Source organism: Clytia hemisphaerica, unplaced genomic scaffold, assembly GCF_902728285.1.
Source record: "Clytia hemisphaerica strain Z4C2 unplaced genomic scaffold, Clytia hemisphaerica genome assembly, whole genome shotgun sequence".
Taxonomy (NCBI): domain Eukaryota; kingdom Metazoa; phylum Cnidaria; class Hydrozoa; order Leptothecata; family Clytiidae; genus Clytia; species Clytia hemisphaerica.
In genome coordinates this window covers 1,098,514-1,120,611 of record NW_027103562.1, presented here as the reverse complement: position 1 = coordinate 1,120,611, position 22,098 = coordinate 1,098,514, and the positions used below count along the sequence as shown (strand labels likewise).

Genomic DNA, 22,098 nt, shown 5'->3' with positions numbered 1-22,098 from the left:
ACAGCCTGGTTCTCACTTGTGAAGAGAGTGATTTCTTTGATGGTGATACAGATAACCATAAGAGAGGTTGCCACTAAAAGAATGAAAAGATACACAGCGAATTGTGTGACATATGTTCGAGTGATTTCTTTCTTCGTCAGTCGGGTATCGGAAGAGAAAATCTGTATCATTTTTTGTGATTTGTTAACTACAAAGCTTAAATTTGACGAGCACAAAATTGTGATTGAAACGAGTTTCCAGGTACAATCAACTCCACCTGCCCATGTGTGTTCAGCAAGGGTTAACATTGGAATGATCACGAAAATAGCGAGAAAATGCAGCAAGTGTAAACATGACATTGTGAAATCAGCTGAAGTTACCATCGGTGTCTCACGAAATCGAACAAAAACGATCAAAATGAAAAGGGTCGTGACAAAACACAGACCAGACGTCAATAATAACAACAAAACCATCTTTCGGTTGTCTTTGAGGAATATGTTTGTGTAAGGATCGATACATTGAGAACGCTGAGCATTCGAAATCAATTTCGATGGACATGGAATACACTCACTTGTATCGCTTGTTGGACTATGACTATTTTCTGGACATTTCTTGCAAGTCCAACCAAACCTAATAACGTGGTCGTTAGTTTCTCTTTTTCTTCCATGAGCAGGACCAAATCCACGATCACAAACTTGATAAGGGCATCTTGTTGAGCGTTTTAATTTGAAAAGACTGTCTGGTATGTACACATACCTAACAAATTTAGCGTCTTTCTTTTTCAATTGCACGATGAAATCTCTTGTAAGAGATAAATAAAAAGCTTTATTTGTGTTTTCCAAATTGAATGTTATATTTGTACCAGTCTTATACAACCCGAGTTCATAAGTCTTGCAAGTTCCGAATACAATGAAGAATAGGAAGTCAAATTCTGCCAGGGAATTCAAACGAAAGTCGTTATATTTGGAGAAAGATTGGTCACGGTGCTCTTCATGATACCATTGATAGAAATATGAGAAATGATGGCGATGCATAAGTACATTGTCATAGATGTGAATATTTTCTGGTATTCTTAAAGCCCTATCTTTGTTAAAGTAAATATCTTCGACATCATTCAAAAGCCATGTCGTATTTCTGTCCTTCTCTGGTGAAAACAAATGCATTCTTAAGAGTTTGTATTGCTCTAATGGATGTCCAAACATGACCACGATCTGTGGAATAGAACCCTGGTTTAACTGACGAAGAAATTCAGTATATTGTGTATAATTGGTTGGGGTTATTGTGAAAGTGACCGTGCACTGTTGAAGTTCTCTCATTTTTTCTAAGAATTCATTCTTCAGAGCTTCATAGAAAGATCCTTTCTCCAGAAAGTATACAACAGTAACTGAATGAACATTGCTTTTTGTGACCAAGTTATCCACCAACGAGTTTGGGCTTGTAAACATCGAATAGCGATTGCCTGATAGTACCGTTTGATTGTATCTCAAAATGATATCATCTTTATTGAAAGACTTTTTGTATTGGTTCAGGACCACAAGGATTAAACTGTTAGATGTTGAAAATATCTCATCAGCTATTTTGGTCATGTCATCAGGCAGGTAAACAACAACATACAGAATGTTTTGTCTGTATTGCCATCTTTTCAAAGGATAATTATTCCATTTTGGTGTGGACTGTCTTGTATTGTTCACAAAATATTCTTGACTCAGCAAAATATCCATTGCGCTCGCCACAAAGCCATCATACTCGCAAATTTCGTAAGGTACGAAAGTCAAGTTCATTTCCCCATGATCGTATGGAAGGTTCAATCTGTTCCATATGTTTGACCTCTGACGAGAAAAATTTGAGGCGAATATAAAGCTAGCGCTTTGTAAAGAGATTTCAGCTTTAAAACTGAATTCTGTACGATACTCTTTGGGTAGCTGAGAGCATGTTTGAAAAATCCCAACAATTTTAAACGGATAACCAGCTAGGTTATATTTCTTCATTCGATCTATGATCTGAGTTTGAGCCATCACTGACAGAAAGACGACCGTTAAGATAACCGAACCAACTCTAGACATCTTGTTTGTCGACAGCAGACTAAAGAGATAAAAAAAAGAAGAATTATTTTTCGCAAATTTTTCATAATCGAATTTGTTTTCATATATATTTGTTATCAGATATTTACTTGCTCTTTCTTTATGAGTTTCTCAATAAAACTTATTAAAAGTAACACTGTTTGGTGCAAAATATATAATCATCCAAGAAAAAAATCTTTCAAATTTCTGGAGAGCTTTACTGTTAAGTAGTTTTCCTGTGATGGCTTTTTGATAAACTTAAGTTGTTACAAGCCCCTCTACTTCAAGATGATATTTGAAATTTGAGCATTCATTTTGTACCACTAATAAGGAACTGTTCGAAGCAATATTTAATCAGATTGCTTGATTTACATAGCCTCTTTTTGTGTTACTTCAAGAAAACGTTTTTACACTTTTCTTGTCAGCTGCAGTAGAATCAAACACCAAGCTTTAGTAGCTTTAGTTAAAGGTGAAAATGTTAACAGAGAAAAGATTTCCAGTGAGAAACTACTTTAGTAGAAAGTGTGACATTTGAAGACATGTGTATGAGTGATCGTATATATATGACATATACACATAGAGAATGATTTTGACAAATATCACCCACTGTGTCACTGAAGTTCAATTAACCCTTTAAGTGCCAATGTCGTATATATCAGACATGAGCTATGTAGGCGGGCGAAGCCCTCCTGTAAGACTCAGTTTGAGTTAGAAATCGTCATTTTGGGTCTAACTCGTAGGAATCGGATTGGGCTTCATAGCCAAGCAAAAAAAAAAAATCGAAAGTGAGTCTTTTCAGCGAGATTTTAAGCTAAAAAGTAAAAAAAATGCAAAAATTTGACAAAAATATTAATTAATCGCAATTTAAGATTTTGACCGTTTTTGAGCATTTTTGGTCAACGAGTGATCCAAGAACCTCCAAATTTGGCCCTGATTAACTTGATTCTGTCCTCTAGCGAATTACAATAAAGGTCATAATATATTGAGAATTTTGGTTATTTTAACGTTTTTCAAGATTTAAAGTTCTGGCGAGAAAGTCGATTTTGGGCTATCTTTTTAATTTAATCGAATATTTCAATTTGGGAGGGGTTGGCAGACTTCCAGGCTATATTCTGAGCCTTATTGGACTATTTTTGAACTTTTGGATCCTCAGATCCAAGCACTTAAGTCTAATGTTAAAACTCAACCCTTCCAACCTACTTTAGATCACTTACAAATCGATTGTGGTTAAAAAACTTCCCGGTGGATTTCCCTTTTTTCTCAAATATTATGACCTTGATTGTAGTTTGAAGTTTTACCACTCGGCACCTTTGTATCATTCAGTCAGGTCCGCCCACCCCGCCCTTCCTAAATCGGGCGGCGCCGAAGGCGCCTAAAAGAAAAAGGAGACTCTAAGCTATTCAACGAACTATGAACGAGTTTCTAACTCCTTCTAGATCCGGAGATATAAGCCTTTAAAGTTTGAACTAGCGATTTTCTTTAAAAAACTTAGAAAAAATGACCGTGACACTTATAGGGTTAATGGACGCTACATCAAAAGACAACCAAAAAGCAATTTAAAATCTAATTTTGAATTCTACAATCAATTATTCATACAAGCCTATAATACATTTTCATCTAATTTGAATTTTTCCATTATCGAAATATTACTTCACGGCGAGAGAGGTCTGGTTCCGAGTAATCAAAGGTCCAATATTTTTCACACACCGGAATAAAATATCTTTGCACCTTTCAGGATTATAAATTGCACAAAGTATTGTAAACATAGGGCGCCGAAGCCTTTATAAAACCCGGAAAACCCTTCCTGTCTTTGAATGGTATTAAAACAATCCGTTACACCATCATACGAGGTGCACAGTGGTACTACACCATACCCTTTATCCGTATCGTCAATTATAGTACGCGTTCCTTGCAAGTGAAGCCGTAGAAACACCGTTTCCAAAGGAAACAACATGACATCTGTAAGCAAGGAGGCCATGAAATTTGACGAAAGTTCAGCGTAGTATAAAGCTCTCATACTGGCCGTTGATTCTTGTTCATTGTTCGTCTCAACCTTTGTAGGAGACCGAATGGCTAGTATGTATGAAGATAGAAATACTTTGACGGAGTAGCGCAAAACACCGTATAAAATGCTCGGTAATACCAACGAGTAGAATGATATAAGACGTCCATGACCACGTGATGTGTACCAGCCAATCAATCGATAGAACGCATCTTTGAAGAAAGTCAGGATGGAACGCGGCTCACCAAGAACAAGTGTCTGCAGTGAAGAAAACAGAACAAATTATTCGTGTCCTCCCTAAAATGATGTTCGCGCAAAAATTCTTATCAACATGCTGTCCGACGAAATAGTCGATTTGATTGCAAGCTAAGCGAGCTTTCACTAAATTCTTGGTATAAATTTTAGTGAATAGCTTTTTGAACTTGTCAAACGTAGCATTTTTTTCTCTTGGACGCGAATGGAATTAAAAACCCTCGTTACAGGCGGCGGTTATAGAAGGCACTCAGAATAAATGATAGAGGATGGTTCTTTCGGTATTATCCGTTATCCTTTTATGGGAATGAATACTCTCCACACAAAATGATTGTGTACCTTCTGTATGTATCTTACCTGCACAGTATCGATGAGACTTGCAGAGAAGAAAGGGAGCGTCATCAACAAACTGGCTCTACAAAAGATAGTAGAAAAAGAAAATTTAACAGAATTTGCTTTAAAAATTAAATGATCTGATTTTTCGAGGTTTCTTCAGTCAGCTTTGTCAGTCCCTCTTAAAGTCGTAAGAGTCGGATGGCAAATACAATACATGTCACGTGGTAAGAATAACACCCAACGAAGATAATAAACCTTACCCTTTCAATGTTTCGTGGATAATCGTCCTTTTCTTATCATTTTCTTGTTTCGTCTCTTCTCTAGAACAGAATAAAATACACGTTTTTTTTTTTTAAGAAACACACTTTTAAGAAACATGAGGCTCAGAATGCCTAAAAATTAAGAAACATCTAAGAAACATGCTAAGGCTGAGAATGACAAAATAACATTTTTTAATTCGGTTGTTTTTAAGAACCTTCCAATCCAGCCTTCAATATGGCTGATTATGGTCAAAAAGTTTAGAAACATGTAAGAAACATTTAAGGCTCAAAAGGCCGATTTCTTAAGAAACATTGAGGCTGCTTAGTAAAACTAGTTTCTTAAAAAAAAAAAAACGTGTACATGACCAATTTAACTGGCTTACAGAAGCCATCTAAATTAATCAAAGATCGTTAGCAATCCAGCAGGTAGCACCAACGCCCTACTAATCCGTCATAATATTTTTCTGGAAATATTACACTTGAATTTTATAAAATCAGAAAAATGTCAACTAACCTACATTGGAAAAAAGCTCTACCGACGTCTAGGGATGTCTTATGACTTAACCGAACTTGCGCAACGATTCAGCTTCAATAGCTTTATTTATCAATTTATTTATTTATCAAGTGTGTGGTCAAATAATACCGTTACACCGTAATACAGTTTCCAGGCTCCCCCTAAATTTTTAGTCTCGTTTTGTCTCGAAAGCCCGCTCCAAGGTACAGAAATCAAAATTTTTGTATATTGAAAAAACACAAACTTTAGCTAAATAGTCATAGTTTCTAGGCTACCAAAAGTTTTGAGGGGACAAACAAACAGACACGCACGCACAAATACATATTCTCAAATTGTAAATCAAGGGGAATTGAGAATAAGTTCGACCATAAATGAAAAGTGGCGTACCTTGGAACATTGCACAGTTCAAAAATGACGATTTCTGTTCCAATCGTCAGTCCTTTGACAAGTCCAGAACTTCCCCATCCTTTCCAAAATGCACCGATATTCTGGAAAATTGGGAAAACAATGGGAGTAATTTTTGCAATGATTTTAAGTGAAAATTTCTTGGGACAATGACGATGATGATAATGTAAATTTTTCCTCGTATCCCGAGGATATATCTCGGTTGTTGTTACCATGGATACATTTGTGTGGAAAGTCCTTTCTAAACTGGAAAAATATTCTTCCCTAGATGTTGTCTATCCTTTTTTCTCGCTTTCTCAAAAATTGCCGCCACAATTTAAAAAAGAAAGAAGATCCCAATCAAAAATAGTGTGACATTTTGAAAAATGCCCAAAAACAACCTTTTTTTTCGTTAATTGGGCTAAAAATGTGGCTTCAACTCAAAATTTGTATCTTTTTTAGAAATGTAATTAGAAATTAGATAAGAGATCTTAGAATGGGACTTTCTTAACTTGACAAAGGAAAGGTTGAATTTAAAAAAAAATGTTAAATGTACATACTTTCTAGCTGTTATATTAAATGTAGTTTTTGTGGCTTACGTTTCGATAATTTTAATGTGACTTTGTAAGCCACAAAATTGTACTTACAACAAAATTTTTGTAATTTTTTACACCTATTGATGTTATACTTTAATGATTGAGTGCCAAAAACTTAAAAAATGTGAGACATTAAATTTCACCTATATTTCACCTATTCACTTATATTTCCCTTGTGTAAGCCATATTTTTGCCCACTTAACAAACTGTAAGCCACAAATCAGCGCAGCTATCAAAAAATTTAGCCCTTTGCTGGCAATGCTGAAAAGAAAGTATATTTCTGACTGTTTCCATTATTGACAACTCAGCCTTCAAAATTTCTTGGTAGGGTAAGCCATATGACCAGTAAGCCACATTTTTTTTCCACACTTCATTTGCTTGTAACTCCCCTTTAAGTAAGCCACAAAAATTCACCCTTTATGCAATGGATAGCTAATTTCCTCATCTTAACCATCAAAGCGATCTTAAGTGTAAGCCACATAATTTTCCCAAGTTATGGTAAATTAGTGGCTGACAGTAAAAATGTCACAAAACAGGGGTTTATTTTTGATTGGGATCAGAATCAAGCTGAGTTTCTTTACTTTCACACCGTAGCGTAGCGTTAAGTATTAGAGGTACTGCAATTATTTTGAAAAAAAAGAGAACACAGGGAGCTCATATTTGGTCCATAAGTTTTTCTAAAGTAGTACAATTTTTTGGAATATTGAAATTTTTTGATAATCAAAGCAAACAAGCCTAAAACAGCTGAAAGCCTAAATGGGTTTTTCGTAATTTTTTCGTAATGAAAAGTTAATGAAAATTGCAAATACAAAACAGACTTCATAATAGATCAAGGAAAAGTTTTTAAGACAGAGACGGAGCATCGTTCAAAAATACTACATTTTGTAAGTAACATCATACAGTATGGAAACCTGATCAAAACCATGTGCTTACCTGTCGCTGATGCATTTTGTTGATGACTGGAAACAAAGAGAATGGTTGGACGTGGTATTTCAAAGAAGCATTGTTTACCTACAAAAACAAGATGTATCAACAGGTAAAGCTTTTTCACTTCCTCTTTCAAAAGATTGTATTCATGGAACTAGAAAAAATTTGTTTTTTACTTTCAGCAAGAGTAAACTTAGTATCAGCTTATTTTATTAATTTTTTGCTATCGTGCAAAATGTTAGTGATTTTGTTTGATCTTTTGGTCATATTTGATCATTGAATGATTCTAAGAAACATTGACGAAGAAAAAGAAATTAACGAGGAGAGAAAAAACAAATTACTTGACATTGTCTTTGGAGAACAAGAAATGGATAACCAAGTGCTTCTTGTAAATATAAACTGAAATAAAAAAAAGTGAGTGAGATTTAGTTGAGTTGCATTTTAAATATTCGTTAGCTTACGCACTTGGCCGTGTTACTAGGTCTTTAGGGGCGGTTCAGCATAAGGAGGGAGGAAAGGAATTTCTGTAGCACCTTTTGATCTTTTTGTTCTTTTTGAACAAAATTTGTCAAAGATTATAAGGTGTCAAAGTAATTTCATTGTGAAAGTAAATATAAGTTGACAAAAAAAGTCATGCCAAACTCCAAAGCTTCAATTATTCTTATATCGGTACAATTTACAGTTTTTCTCAAGAATTTAACATCATTCCTACCTTCCCACACCGATCCCAAAACCACTGATTCGGTTCAAGTTCTCTAAAATAAAAATTTAGAAAGTATAGGATTTTTAACACGACGTTGTTAAAGATGGCATTCAACTTTATAACAACTAACGTTCTGGCGTATTTGAGTTTTGTTTGACTGACGAAAATTTCGTTCAAAATTCTGGCTGACAAATAGCAATGATATAGCAGGAAGAGGGGAGTACCTATTTTCTCTGTGGGATTAATGGTATCCTCTTCCATGTTTTTATTGATATGTTTATCAAGATTGGAAAGAAATTTCTTCTCTGCTTTCAAATGGCTATGGCGTCCATCAACATCCTTATCACGTGTCGTTTGTTCTTCAATCACACCAACCATGCTTGTGAAGTGATGGAAAACCATACTATTCTACTTTTACATGAATTTTTTTATTTTTCTTCATTTTCCCCTTAAAATAAAAATACAAACATATGTAAGCTCTTGTTGATAAAGATTTTTAAGACATTAGAAGAAGCAAAGAAGGGTTTGAGAGTAAAATAAACTAAGGTTTTTGAAAGACTATCCTAAAATTTTGAGTGTATAAATTCCGTTTAATTAAATTTTGCGAAAAACTCGACTTCGAGATTTTCTGGACGCAAAACTCTCAAACATCAAAATCAAAGCAGTTTGTCTTTGTTTCATTAGTTATCTATCGAACGGCAGGAAGATTGATGGAAATGAAAATCACTTAGAAAGGTAAGCCGTCTAGATAGAACGCCTTGGCGTACTGCGATACTTTGATATTTCAAATCGTGCGTTCTATGTACAAAGTGCAAGAAGTTCTTATTTATATAATTGAAGAGACCTATACTAGATTACTTCTTTAGGTTGTATAAAAATCTGAAAATTCTAAAGTACAAAAAATAAGCGACAATTTAACTATCTACAATTAAAAAAGAAACATCATTCTATCTAAGAAAGGGTCAACCATTCGGATCCGTGATATCTTCTATGAGACAAAATGTAGCCAGCCTCTCAAAAAGTTGATAACATTCACGACTTTCGGCTGCATCCCATAAAAAATACCACAGATCAAGGGTAGGCCCCTTAAAATAATAAACTTAAAACTTTTTAACAGAAAATATTTTTGATAGTTTCTTTAAATACATTGACAAAACTTATTCATTACTTAAAATTTCTCTTGTAACATAGATATTATTCCTTGCTGAGCATAGGGGTAATTTCAGCAGAGGAAGGACATACATTCTCATATATCAATATTGTAATATCATTCCATGGTAATGCATCTGAGATTCAAATTCCAACGTGGTTATAGAAGCAGTATAGATTGGGAAAAGTTGTAAACTTTTAAAAGCTTTTTGAAATATGGATTCGATTAAATTTTCAGGCTAAAATTCAGACCACTAAATAAAGACCCCACAGACTAAAACAGAACTAATCTAAAAAGGTGACGTGGGCGTCACTCAAATCTTAATGTCGTCATCGTCATATAGTAAGGGTTTATTGTTAGTTGGTGCAACATAATGCGGTTCGACTTCAGTAGCAGATGAGGATGATTGGCCAGCAGCCTCACCAGATGAAGGAGCTATGGTGGGACAAGGAACTGCAACGTAACGTGCTGCGCCTTCATCCTCTTCATCTGGCAAATCAACTTTATCTCCTTTCTTGACTGAGCTCATTGACTCATACTCGTCTTCGTATTTGGGTAATCCAGTTAGGTTGGTGACGGATTCATAGACGGGCTCTTCCACCCTCTTATTCAACGGTTCATCTTTGAACACACTTCGATCGAATTCCTCGATATGTACTAAATTCGAATCTTGAGCAGTGTAAGGAGGTGGTGGTTCATTTTGTGATTCTTGACGTAACAAATTATCATTCACTTGCCTGACCTCTTCAGTATCTCTATGAAACATCATTCTCAGATTGCGCCATTTCCCTCTCCTTCGGACAAAACAGATAGCGATCGCGATGAGAGCCAAAAGAACTACCAGACAAACGACAATGACAATCACATTGCTCTTTGAACTGTCATTGCTTTCTTGTTTTCCGAATGTAGATGTATACACATGGGGGCATGAAAACCCTTCACTCTTTAAAATGTTACATTCTCTTTGAGTGAGACAATGTACGTCAGTTCCTGAAAGCTTTGAACAGATCTCCTGTGGATTGGCTGATGTTAATGAATTCTCAATATTAAAAACGGCATACAAAACGTAGGTGAAAGATTTGACTTGCCGAGGTTGTGACCCTTCTACGTAATAAAACTTTGAAGTATCACTTGAATGAATGTCATTGGTGTCATAATTTCCGCCAAATAACGGTGACTTTGGTGCGATCTTCTCCAAGATTCTTGTCATGTAGAGCTCAACAATGTATCGATAATTTCCAATATTGTAGGTAGAATACTTAATGGGATGCAAGATAGGAATCATATCTTTGATCGCAAAGCAATTGACACCAGGGTGATTGTAAAGTAAACAGACAGAATCACTCATGCATTTAACATTATTACATTGATCTTTATTCTTATTACATTTTAGTCCCACAAGTTCTTTATCTTTGCAAACACACTCAAACGTGTCAGAATATTCTCGTATGGCAAAATCGCATTTCTCTGCTGAAGTATTGAAATTGCAATTCTTTTCATCAGAGGCCAAGTAAAAGTTTGGGTAACAGCTGCATTTGTACCCCTCTTTTATATTCTCACACTTTTGAGCACAATCTCCACGTCCAAAATTAGCATTGCATTCGTTGATATCCACGCAAGATTTCAGGTTTGCTTTGTCTGGCATCATTCCTTTCCTACAATGGCAATGTCCTGTTTGCGGATCACAAAGTTGTTCACACCCATTATTTTCAATGCCACATTCAGTACTTTCTTTCATAGTTTTTGTTGAACATGGATCACCAAAGAAGCCATTCATTTGAATAATCGTCTTACTTCTAGTTTTAGTACCACCCGTTGAGCAATTCTTACTGCAAGGGCCCCAGTCACCCCATTCACTCAATATACAGTCATCATCAGAGGCAGCTTTTGATCCATGGAAAAGATAATTTATCACCAAAACAAAAATGGGCAGATTCATTGTATCTTCTTTTGTTGCTATAAAAAGACAAGTGGACACGTTTAACAGTTTTTCCCCTTTCTGTAAAAAGTACTTCTTTTTTTATAAATGATATGAAGGAAATAACTTTCATAATTTCTAAATTTCCATTGAATGACTTATAGAGCTATGAATAATTTATATTCATTTTATTTGAAAGTCATTTTTAGATGTTTAGTATTTGTGGACTGATGTAAAAATCAATAATGCATATAATATAAGAGATCTTAAAAAAGGCAGAAAGATTGATTCCCAATTGATCTTTATTCATTAAAACATTTATTAATATGAAGCACTTTCAAAAAATCAAGATTTCAATCAGAGGCAACATTGTGAGGCCGAACAAAATGTTTTAAAAAAGGTGCTTTTAATAGGATAAAATTTTGGACAAAGGTTTTTAAATCGTTAAAAATTTAAGGACCACCCAAACAAAGTTTTGTAAAATTTAAACGACGACTCCACAGCAGAAATATAATTTTAGCTCCCAATGTGCATTCAAAAATCCAAAGATCTCAAATTGATCATTTCTCATGTTTGTATAACGTTAAGTCTAAAAAAGTAAGAATACGTTAAGAATATTTCACCCTGTTTCACCCTCAATTTTAGCAATTTCTTAAGAATACTTGACCTTCATCCAAAGTACACTATTCTTATAAAAAAAATCATGTACTCTCAGAAAATTAAAAGAAACATGGGTTTCTAAAAACTTAATTGTAACTCCATATATGTTTACTCTAAATGTCAGATTTTTTACTTGCCCGCAAACCGTCATTATGGATTTCATTTTCCGGACCCAAAATTTTGGGATCTGAGCTTTTGGCCATTGTTTACCAAATATCCGTCTTCTGTAACTTTTGTCTAACAGAGCATAATTACATTAAAGATAATGAAAAAATGAAGACTCAATACCATACGAGACTACCACCATACCAGCTGAATAATATGTTTTTCAGTAAAGCCCCCTCAAAACGTTTTACTTTTTTTCAAAATGCCGGTGAACAAGCTTTAACCATTGGTTTTAGTCAATTTGAGGGTACTGATTTGGAATTTAAATGTTACCAAACTTGAATAAAACCCGCAGTTTTTGCGTAATTTGCGATTTTTTGGGGTCTTCAAAATCAAAAAAGACCTATATATGGTAGTGCTTTTCAAACTGAGCAAAACAATGTATTATATATCAAAGTCTCTACTTTTCTAGATCAAAAGTTATGGGCGTTTTTGTGGTAAAAAAGTGCTAAAATTTTGCATAAACTATGCAGATTGTGGGAATATTCCCTGTTTTCAATCAATTTTTGACCACAAAAACTGATCTAATCCAGAGCCAATTTTCTGTCCTGGAAAAGAAGCTATTCACCAAAATTGAAGAGACAGTGAATGCTAAGATTCCAAAAGTGGCAAAAGAACCAAAAAGTTTTGCCAACACTACAAAAGTAAATGGTTCGTTGAACTTCATAGTGGGCAGAGGGGTATCAAGCCCCCCCCCTTAAAAATGGCACCCCCCTCTTTTAGCTCAACCCCCCTCTTTTTTCAACCTTTTACGCACAAACTCTTACAATCTCTAATTATATTCCAAGGTTATTAAAATGAAGAATACAATAATATGAATCTGATGGCAGAAATTACTTTTTAACAGATACAGTAAGATATTTAAAGATACCAATAATGAGAAATTGAAAAATGAATGGAAAACACTCTTTTGCAAATTGCCAAATCTTCCAAGCCCCCCCCTTAAAAAATTAACCCCCCTCTTTTTGTCCAAGCCACCCCTTTTATTTGAAATTTTCACAAGCCCCCCTTCTTTTAAATTCAGTAAAATTCTCAAACCCCCCCCCTTTTTAAATGGGGGGTGCCCACTATGTAACCTGAACAACATGAAGCCGTTACTTAGAAGGGAGAAAGTCAGAGAACAAATCAAAGACCAAAGAAAGCTATCAATAGACTCCAACATCATCATCAACAGGGTGCGTGAAAAAGAAAATAAGGAAGATATTGATTTGTATCACCCTTGTAGCTGATCTGAAAGGCCCATTACCATCCTCCTTGTACTACTGGATTAGAGTGGCACCACTTCATCAGAAATAATCAGAAAAATCAGCAAATTATTCACATTATTTGGTTACCTAAACACCATCATTGCAATGGTCCACAATTCATCTCCAATGAATTCACATCATTCCTGAAACAACATAACATTGCTCATTGTCAAGTTAATAATTTTATGGATCTCTCCTGAAAATTTCACAAAATCCATCTAGAGGAAAAGAAGTTATGATTAAAAGGAGTTCCTTATACCTACCGTTTCTCTGCTGGGTTCCCTTATAAGGAATATATATATCGTATATAAATATACGAGAACCGGAATTTTGTTACCTAGAGGGAGAGTGAAGTTTCATGCGATCGCTAAAATAAAAAAAATTGAAAATTGTTTGGACACGTGCGCGCAGTTGACACAAAATTACACGACACACACACATACACGTACTGGATTGTAGTAGACTAAACAGTGTATTCCAAAAAAATATTGTACAGGGATATTGACAAACCTGACCCCCTGACCCCCTCCCCTGATAACAAACTAATCCCCTGAAAATTAGGGGTTGACACCCCTGGAAGGTGAAATTTTATGAAAAAGGGCCTGGAAGTGCCTGGATATGAAAATGACTATCAGATGGTACTAATCGAACGTTCGATTGTGATCGAAGTAATCAATAATGATCAATAATAATCGAAGGTGGTCAGTGACCATATCTCACTCGACTCTAGATTATGACATTTTCTTCTACCATTTTTGGTTTTTTCAATCATTTCGATTACTTTTTGCTTACCTTCGATCATATTGAATACCTTCGATCATATTGAATACCTTCGATTTTATTGAGTACCTTTCGGCCTTCAATTTTATCAAATATGTTTCCAGTAGCAGGGCGTCAAAATCATCTGAAACTAAGTTTATTTTGGCCAGTTAAATCATGCGATTCATGCGCACAAAACCAGTTTTGCTTTCTCTGACCAATCAGAATGCGCGATATGAGATACTTGAGGAAACCCAGAGCAAAGGCACACAAAATGGGCCATTCCAAAAAATTTTGTTACCCCTGTCGGACAACATACTTTTTTTATTTATTTCTAGCCTCGGTAATAATTTTTCTTTTCCAATTGTGGTCGGAAATTCTGATGAAAATCAATGTACTTTTGCAAAATGCATCGGAAATTCCATTCTTTTTTGTCTTTTTTAAAGTCAATTGCCTTGGAAATTCATACATTTTCTTCTCTCGCCTTGGAAATTTCGAATTTTGGTGATAACTTGGAAATCCTGTGTTGTCCGCCCCCTGTTACAGACAAATTCTAGAATGGCGGGCAAAATGGCTGGGAGAAACAAGGGGATCAATCTTTATGGCATGGCGGGCCTTCTTTTTGTGCTTTGGTTTTAGGTCATTTTTTTTATTTTTCTTAAAGATATATCATAGTAATTGGTTATCCAAGTAATCAATTGGTTATCAAAGTTGTCAAAGTTATCGAAAGTAATCAATAACAATCAAAGTACTTGAACAGTTTTATCGAGTCTTCTCTTCAAAGGGTTGTTAAAGAAAGTGATTGAATGCTCTCTTTTTTTTTTTTAATTTTGGACATCCGACACCCTTCTTTAGAGACAGAAATAATGTTAAAGTTTAAATCACTGATTAAAAAGGGATTGTTCCTCTCTGACCACTAAGCAAAGGAAAACAGTTTCAACCTATCTATCAATTTTAGCTGATAAAAAGGGTGTCGGAATTAGAGGAGGGATGTCGAAATTAGACCAAGTTACGGTAAGTATTTGTGAATGACAGCTTTTTGTTGTGTCTCATTAGCACAAGCGGTTAGGTGTTGGGTTTGTAAACCATGGTTGCTTGCATTTGGTGGTTCGAGCCGGAGCCGGGGAGGCCGGAGACGGAGACCTGTTTCAACGGTACGGGCAAATTTCAGAAAAATACTTAGAAAACAGTTAGAAACACTTGAGAAAGAGAGAAAATCAGGATAGAAGATAGGAAAGTAGAAAACAGGGGGAAAAATAAGAGACGATGCATCCTGGAGTATGATATCGTTTGCCAACCAAAATTGACCTGATAGCAGCTGTGAAGTTTTCTTAACGCGACACGCTGAAGCTCTAAAGATCGCTAAAAACTAACATCTGAGGAAAATGGCCCTATCTCTACAGAAAATTTGAGTCAACTTTTTGTCTTGTGCCGAAAACTTAAAAACTAAAATTGCTCTCCATGAAAAGTGCGTTTTATATATAGGAATTAAAATTCTGTCCCACAATGCTTTGCGAATGGAAAGGTTTCAAATTGGAGGTGGAAGGTGAAAATGGATGTTTGTTATTGTTTTAAAACTCAAGTTTTTTTGCTCTTTATACTTTATAAACTTCATAAAAGTATTCAGTAATGGTTTGTATTCATTTTCTATAGCTTCAGTTTTCTTCTACTGATAATATAAAGATGTTTGTTTATGATATTTCTCTCTTTTTAAGTGATATTTGTGTATGATGTTATTATACCTTGTTTTCTCTTGTGTGATCAGTTTAGGGGAGCCGTCCATACTCATTGGACAACGCAAAACGTAAAATTGTCGTTATGAGGGGGTGGGGGGGTTTTCAAAAGTTAGGTTTGACGTTATAAGAAATCAAAGGTATACCTTTTTGTGAAAATCGCGGATACTTGTAACCACCAACCACACTATACTTTATAAGCTTTCGAAAACATATTTGTGTATGAAACAGGGGGGGGGTCGGTACTAAAATCTCAGACATCATGACATTTAGTGATGTGGTGGTACTGCAAAAAAGCTCAAAAATAATTTTAGTACCATATGTGTACTAAAATACCAAAAAGGGTGGTCCCTTAAAGAAATATTTGAAAAATCTTAGTATTTTGTTCTAAAATCAGCCAAAATGGAGCATTTTTTTAACAATTTTGGAAAAAGTTTGATTTTTTTTCTTCAGGAATTTTCGAAAAAATCTTCAGAAATCTTTCAGAATTTTTCCAATTTTTTAAATATTTTTAAAAAATATTTTTATGTACAGTTTAGCACAGTTTAGTAATAAAATTATATTATTTTGCAGATTGATGCGCTAAATTCGACTAGGTTTGTAACAATGAACCCATTTTGGTAAATTTAAACCCGTAAAAGGGCAAAAAATGGGTGGTATCTATGTTAAATTGCTCAAATTAATTTTAGTACATGTGAATTAAAATAACATTTTCGAAAAATAGGTGGGGGTATGTCAAAAATTAGCGAAAATCCTTTTAGTACTCATAATATGTCTTAGATTTTAGTACCGACCCCCCCCCCCTGTATGAAATAATCGCATAATCCTATTGGTTCCCGCTATGATATCATTACATCATATTTTCGTTGTTTGCGCGGTCAGTGGTACGCCTAAAGCACGGCACGGACCTAGCGCCAAGTGAAGCTTTTTATTTCTTTTTGAAATAAAAGTCATTAGTTAAAAGAACACATACACGCACGGGTACAACCAAGTACGGCATTTGCGACGGAACGGGAAAACTTTGATGAAAAATGTCTACAACTTTTGGTATACATCAGTACATCGCTTGAGGTTATCTGTGGGGGGTGGAGGGGGTTCAGAGGATAACGTCAATTTGACGTTTTGCGTTGTCAAATGAATATGGACGGGTCCCCTTAAAGTTTCTTTTTTGAGCATATTCATCCATTAAAGTAGCCATTCCAGGGTCAAATTGAAACTATTCTGGTGGCAATCAAACCTAGTTCATCTTGTAGAGCTTCAAAAAAGAAAAAAATGAGGGGTCATACACCTCCTAATGATAAGCGGTTCCGGAGATATTGAGATTTTGGTTCCGCTAAAATAGCACCTTTTTAGACATTTGAGGTTGACAATTTAGCCCAGAAATGGGATATAAAATGGCACCGAAATATGCTGCGAAAATTGAAAATTCAAGCTTTTGTATTGAGTCAAGATATTCCAGATATCTTCATTTTGACTGCAGACTTTTATAAAATTCTTTTTGTAATGGCTTGCTAACACTTCAAGGAAGAAATGAAAAGACATTTTTTTGAAAAAGAAGACATTGCATTGCAAAAAACAATAAAAACGTTATAAAGTAGTCCAGGAGCTGGAGCTCAACTACTTTTTGCCTTTACTAATTCTGATGGGGGAAAAAGTAGAGAGTCCAGTGGAACCCACAAATTATGTAACTGAAACTATTAACTGTCACACCAAATTTGAATTTAAAACTAATCAGAATTCCCTCTTTTTTAATTTATAACTATGGTCTTCGCATAATTAGATGGGCTGACACCATAATTATTAATTCTAAAATGGCAGAAAAAAACAAACATAAAAGTTGAATATGAACTTTTATTTTTAAAAAGAGAAGAGAAATCACTATTTTATAAGTGTTTTTTTCTGTTGTATATAAAACATAATGAACAAAAATGTCTTCTTCACTTGTGTTTTCAGATGTTTTGTTTTAACACAGCGAATGAGAGAGCATTTGAGTCCATATACTTTTTGCCTTATTAGCCTAGAAATTGCACTCCAATGTAGATAAAAGATAAAGTAGATATTTATAGGGAGCCAGCTGTATGAAAAAGAAAACGAGTATATATATATTAGCAACAGCATCGAATATTACTTTTTCTTAATGGCAAAAGGAAAGACTTCCATTATTTTCTCAATGTGATTAGATTGATTTTCTTCTTTAAGATCTTCACTATAGAATTGCTTCATAAACTTTCAGATTCTCGGAATTAGATTTAGATTTTGTTTTAAACGGCAGTAGTTAGTCAAAATCAATAATTAAGCAGTGGTTTTCCTCACTAAGATAAAAAAATTATTTAAAGACAAACAATGCGGCCATTTTATTTTCAATTATACAACCACGGATATTGTGCAATTTTGAATTATTTTCAAAAAATGACGCATGCGCCGACAGAAAACTGTCCAGGGGTTCCCTCTGACAGTACAGCTGAAAACCTCAATATTCCAGGATTAGAAAAAGCTATACCTGTTATCTTTTTTCTATAAAGAATCAACAAGCCATCAACATCGATAAATTAGACACATTTCCTCAGAAACTTTTAAAATCATCTGCCATTATGACTTTCTTGAAGCCGTTCCGAAATGAACCAATCGGGTTATGTATCGGAATTCCTATGGGAGTTCTTTTCCGAAATTTGTAAAATAGCTAAGTCGGCAAAAAAACTTTTCCCGGGGGTTTGAGGAAAAACGGAACTGCTAACATTTGTTTTTTATTCAACCAGATATTTAAATTTGGGCTCAAAAAATACTTTAAATAAATAAGTTAATAATATTCAATATACTATTTGTATCTCTTAGAAAATAAACACTTACAAAACGACATCGTTTATCATTTGAAATACCCCCTTAATTGGATCATTCTATTGTGGGCGCAAAAAAGGGTGGAAACTAAGTAGCACCCTCAGTGCAAGATTGCCGCCTCATCTTTAATCGCCTGCGCGAGAATGCGAGCTAATCATTTTTTTCTCGCGCGCTCGAGGGGAAAAGGAAAGTGATCGATATTCTTTGAAGGAAAAACGTCAGAAACAAACCCAAAGACCAAAAGATGTATTTCATGAATTCCATATGTGACTAACGGACATTTCCACTGTTTAGCAGGCTAGAAGTCAAGCTTGAAAATAGGAATAAAACTTCTTTTGGCGTGGTAACTATCAGTGGGGGTCAAAGTTTCAAGAACCATATAAAACTTTTTCTCTTGACTTTCACTTGGTCAGAAATTGCAATTAATAGGCCCGTGACTAACGGACACAAAAATTAACATCTAAAATGGGACACTTTTACAATCAGCTGTAAAGTGCTGTTCCTAAAGCTACAGTTTGGGTTTTTTGCTTAAATTCACAAGAGGAAAGGTTGAATTTTATGTTTCAAAATTAATTTTGAAAAAAAATTGTCAAAGTAAGAAAATATGGCAAAAATTGGGCAAAAAATGCTGTGACTAACGGACATTTAAAAACGTGACTAACGGACAAAACGGTTTTTTAATGATTCTGACGAGGCAATCCAACCATTCCTATATTTGGTGCTTTAGGGGTGAAATGTTACATCAATAGAATGAAAAAAGCCTAAAAGAATAGAAGAAATCTCATTTTTCTCAGTGTGGTACCGTTCCTGTCAAGTTCATAGATCCCAAAAATTTGAAAATTTTGAAATATGAAGATCTGTTGAGTTTTTATGGGTGTTTTTTGCACTGCATTGTTTCTTTGTTGAATCAGGACAAAGACAGACAAATAGGGTAAGGGTATTTTATTTATTTACTTTGGAAAAGGATTATTCTCCCTATTATGACAACTAGTCCGTTAGTCACGAAAATGTAAAATGCACACACAAAGAAAAGATTGACCATTTAACATATATCTATGGGTAAAATGGGTAAATATAGTCACAATAGCTTTAATAAGAACAAAATACATGGTTTTTTAAGCGAGTGCCGTCTATTATACTCTCCGAACTCTGAATTTTAAATCTATTTCGTGACTAACGGACAATTGCCATGTTTACTAACAGAAAACAACTTTTAGTGAAAAAATACTTCATTTTTGGTAAGTTAAGCCTCAATTTGTTTGCAATAAGGTGTTAGAAACCAACCATTTTGAAAAAGTGATCTTATGAAAATTTCATCTCAGGTAGAATGAGTTTCGTGACTAACGGACACTTTTTGATGAGCCTCTTGTGAGCTACCCTCTCAACCTTTAGGGCTAAAATTTTGCACTTATTTTATGGTCATAGTACTTCTGTTTTTAAGACAAAAATAAAAGAAACATGCAGCTTCCCTTGCCTTTCATTGGAACTTTTCTTCTTATCAGTGTGACTAACGGACAGTCGGGTAGGCATGCATAACAGCCAGAAAAAAACAAATAGGAGTTAAGCAAAGCAGATTTTGATTATTGATATGTTTTCTATAATGGTTGTCAGTACCCTATCACAGATTTATGTACTGATACAATCATATTTGGATGAAAAAAGTTTCTGGCAAAGTTCTTGGTTTTTTCAAGCAATTTTGTATTTTTTTGTATTAAAGGCTTCACCCCAGCACAGAAGCGTGAAAAATGGACTTTAAAGAAAGATTTTCTGGATTCTCACACTTCAACATATTTATATTCAAGAGAAAATGAAAACTTGTGTTATTTCTGAATTTGAAATTTTGACCTAGATGTTAATTTTCTCATGGAATTCATGATTTTGTTGTTGAGAATCGATCTTGTGAAGATTAAAAATCTTTTGCTTTGCGTTTTTTTCGGAACGCTGAAAAACTCTAATTTCGATCTTCCTTTAATAAGGTAAAGAGGTTGCGAGATTTGGGTTAGCGAGGCAAAAATCGCTAAAAAGCTGGTAAAATCGTAATCCTCAAAAATCGAAGTTCCAGCCTCACTGTCTGATGTCCTATCGCAGCGCCATCATTCAAATCAGAAAGCGGAGATAGTATACGGCAGACTTTCTGACTAGTTATAAAGCGGAAGTTAAAATTGTTGAACCTACCTATCTTTGTAATCAAAGCGCTGCGGAGAAAAAATTCCCCATGGCATATAAATAACTGTTTTAGGCTAATAAAGGGTCAAATTTTTCAGTGGTATCACTCTCTATAATTCTAGTCCTCATTTTTAGGCTGACAATGCTTGCCAAAGTATGAAAAGTAAAAAATAATAACTTTAATGAAAGAAATAATTTCAGAGAGTAGCACCATTGGATTTCTCAGGTATTTTCTGATAAATATGGAAAGTTTCACTGTCTGAACATTTTTTCCTTCGCAGCGCTTTGAAATCAAAGATGAGTTGTATATAAAATTTTTTGTGTCCCGCAGATCTAATTTTTCTAAAAATGGCCTTTGTTGAAACGAATTTTTAGACAAAAGTTATATACTGCATATTATATATGGTTGGAAAGCTAAAAGAAAGCTCTAAATTACTCAAAAATAATTAATTTTATAGCTCAACTACACAAAGAACAATTGCTTTTCAAAGTTTGACCTAAAATTTAAGATTTTGATAAGCATCAAATAAAAAACAAGCAAACCCGGAATGGCTAATTAAAGAACCTTGTTTGTGAAATACAATAATGTTTTGCATGCTTCTTTTCCAAAAAATTCTGAATTTGCTTTGAGAGAACCCGACCTAAAAGTTGTCGGCCATGACACCCTTCCCTGTCGACATTGCACTCGGACCTGTTCCTCTTCAATAAAATTCTATGCGGTCCGCGTACAGGCGCGCGACCATATTCTTCAGATTGTATATTTTCGCCAACGTCTTTAGAGCTTCAGCGTACTGGGCCAGAAAATACACAATCTGTTATCAGGTTGTTTAGGTTTTAAGGTTTATAACCAAAATGGAGAACAGCCCCCCAGCCATTCTGCCAGAATTTCCGCTAAAACAGCTAAAACTAATTCGAAATCCAGAGTTGCCTAGGTACCTTACATTATTTCCAGTACCTTACTTTAACAGTTTTAGTTCGAAAATTACGCCTAAAGTGTAAAGTAATCACCTTTCTTTTTCGTCCTGTCATCAAATCAATCTCAGTCTTAACTTTTGCCTTTTTTTCCAAAAAAAAACATCTGTGATCTTTGAGGTCAGTCGGATTCAGTTGGAAAAGTCATCTACTGAATTATGTCCCCTCAAATACTAAGGCTAGACCCGACTGTTCTAATGTAGTGTAAATAGACCATTAAACATGTCATTTTACGTACCCCCTGGCAATCCTTCATTCAACATTATCTATTTTTAATGTTTCCTTTTACTTAGATCATGACATAGTTTACATCGATGAGGATCTTCTAGTGTCTAAACTTATAACAATATCGTTCAGCTTTTGAAATGAAAATAAAGATATATGGGAGACACACACTCATTCTCAGTAATCCCACTTTTCTTGCATTTCAGGGGGTAGAGATGAAATCTAGGAGCGTTCGGTAAAATACTAAAAAAACTT

The 22,098-nt window shown here is 34.7% G+C and overlaps 3 protein-coding genes across 4 annotated transcripts in view; 1 reads left to right on the top strand and 2 right to left on the bottom strand.

The window, feature by feature from the left end:
* Positions 1–22,098, top strand: part of LOC136800685 (transient receptor potential cation channel subfamily M member-like 2) — a 248,439-nt gene that overhangs the window by 199,534 nt on the left and 26,807 nt on the right. The gene's annotated exons all lie outside the window — the stretch shown is intronic.
* Positions 3,593–8,467, bottom strand: LOC136800662 (mitochondrial outer membrane protein SLC25A46-like). The gene is made up of 8 exons (XM_067057313.1): positions 8,238–8,467; positions 8,023–8,065; positions 7,652–7,709; positions 7,317–7,394; positions 5,791–5,891; positions 4,890–4,949; positions 4,651–4,708; positions 3,593–4,299 (listed from the first exon to the last, which is right to left on the bottom strand). The coding sequence occupies exons 1-8, from the start codon at positions 8,413–8,415 to the stop codon at positions 3,739–3,741; spliced, it is 1,137 nt and encodes a 378-aa protein (XP_066913414.1). The 5' UTR covers positions 8,416–8,467; the 3' UTR covers positions 3,593–3,738.
* LOC136800661 (uncharacterized) lies at positions 8,757–21,762 on the bottom strand. 2 transcript variants are annotated; one of them, XM_067057312.1, is made up of 2 exons: positions 21,655–21,762; positions 8,757–11,119 (listed from the first exon to the last, which is right to left on the bottom strand). In XM_067057312.1, exon 2 carries the CDS (start codon positions 11,100–11,102, stop codon positions 9,477–9,479), a length of 1,626 nt encoding a protein of 541 aa, XP_066913413.1. In that variant the 5' UTR covers positions 11,103–11,119; positions 21,655–21,762; the 3' UTR covers positions 8,757–9,476. The 2 variants fall into 2 exon arrangements, with proteins under 2 accessions (XP_066913413.1, XP_066913412.1); XM_067057311.1 differs by lacking the exon at positions 21,655–21,762 and adding an exon at positions 13,241–13,547.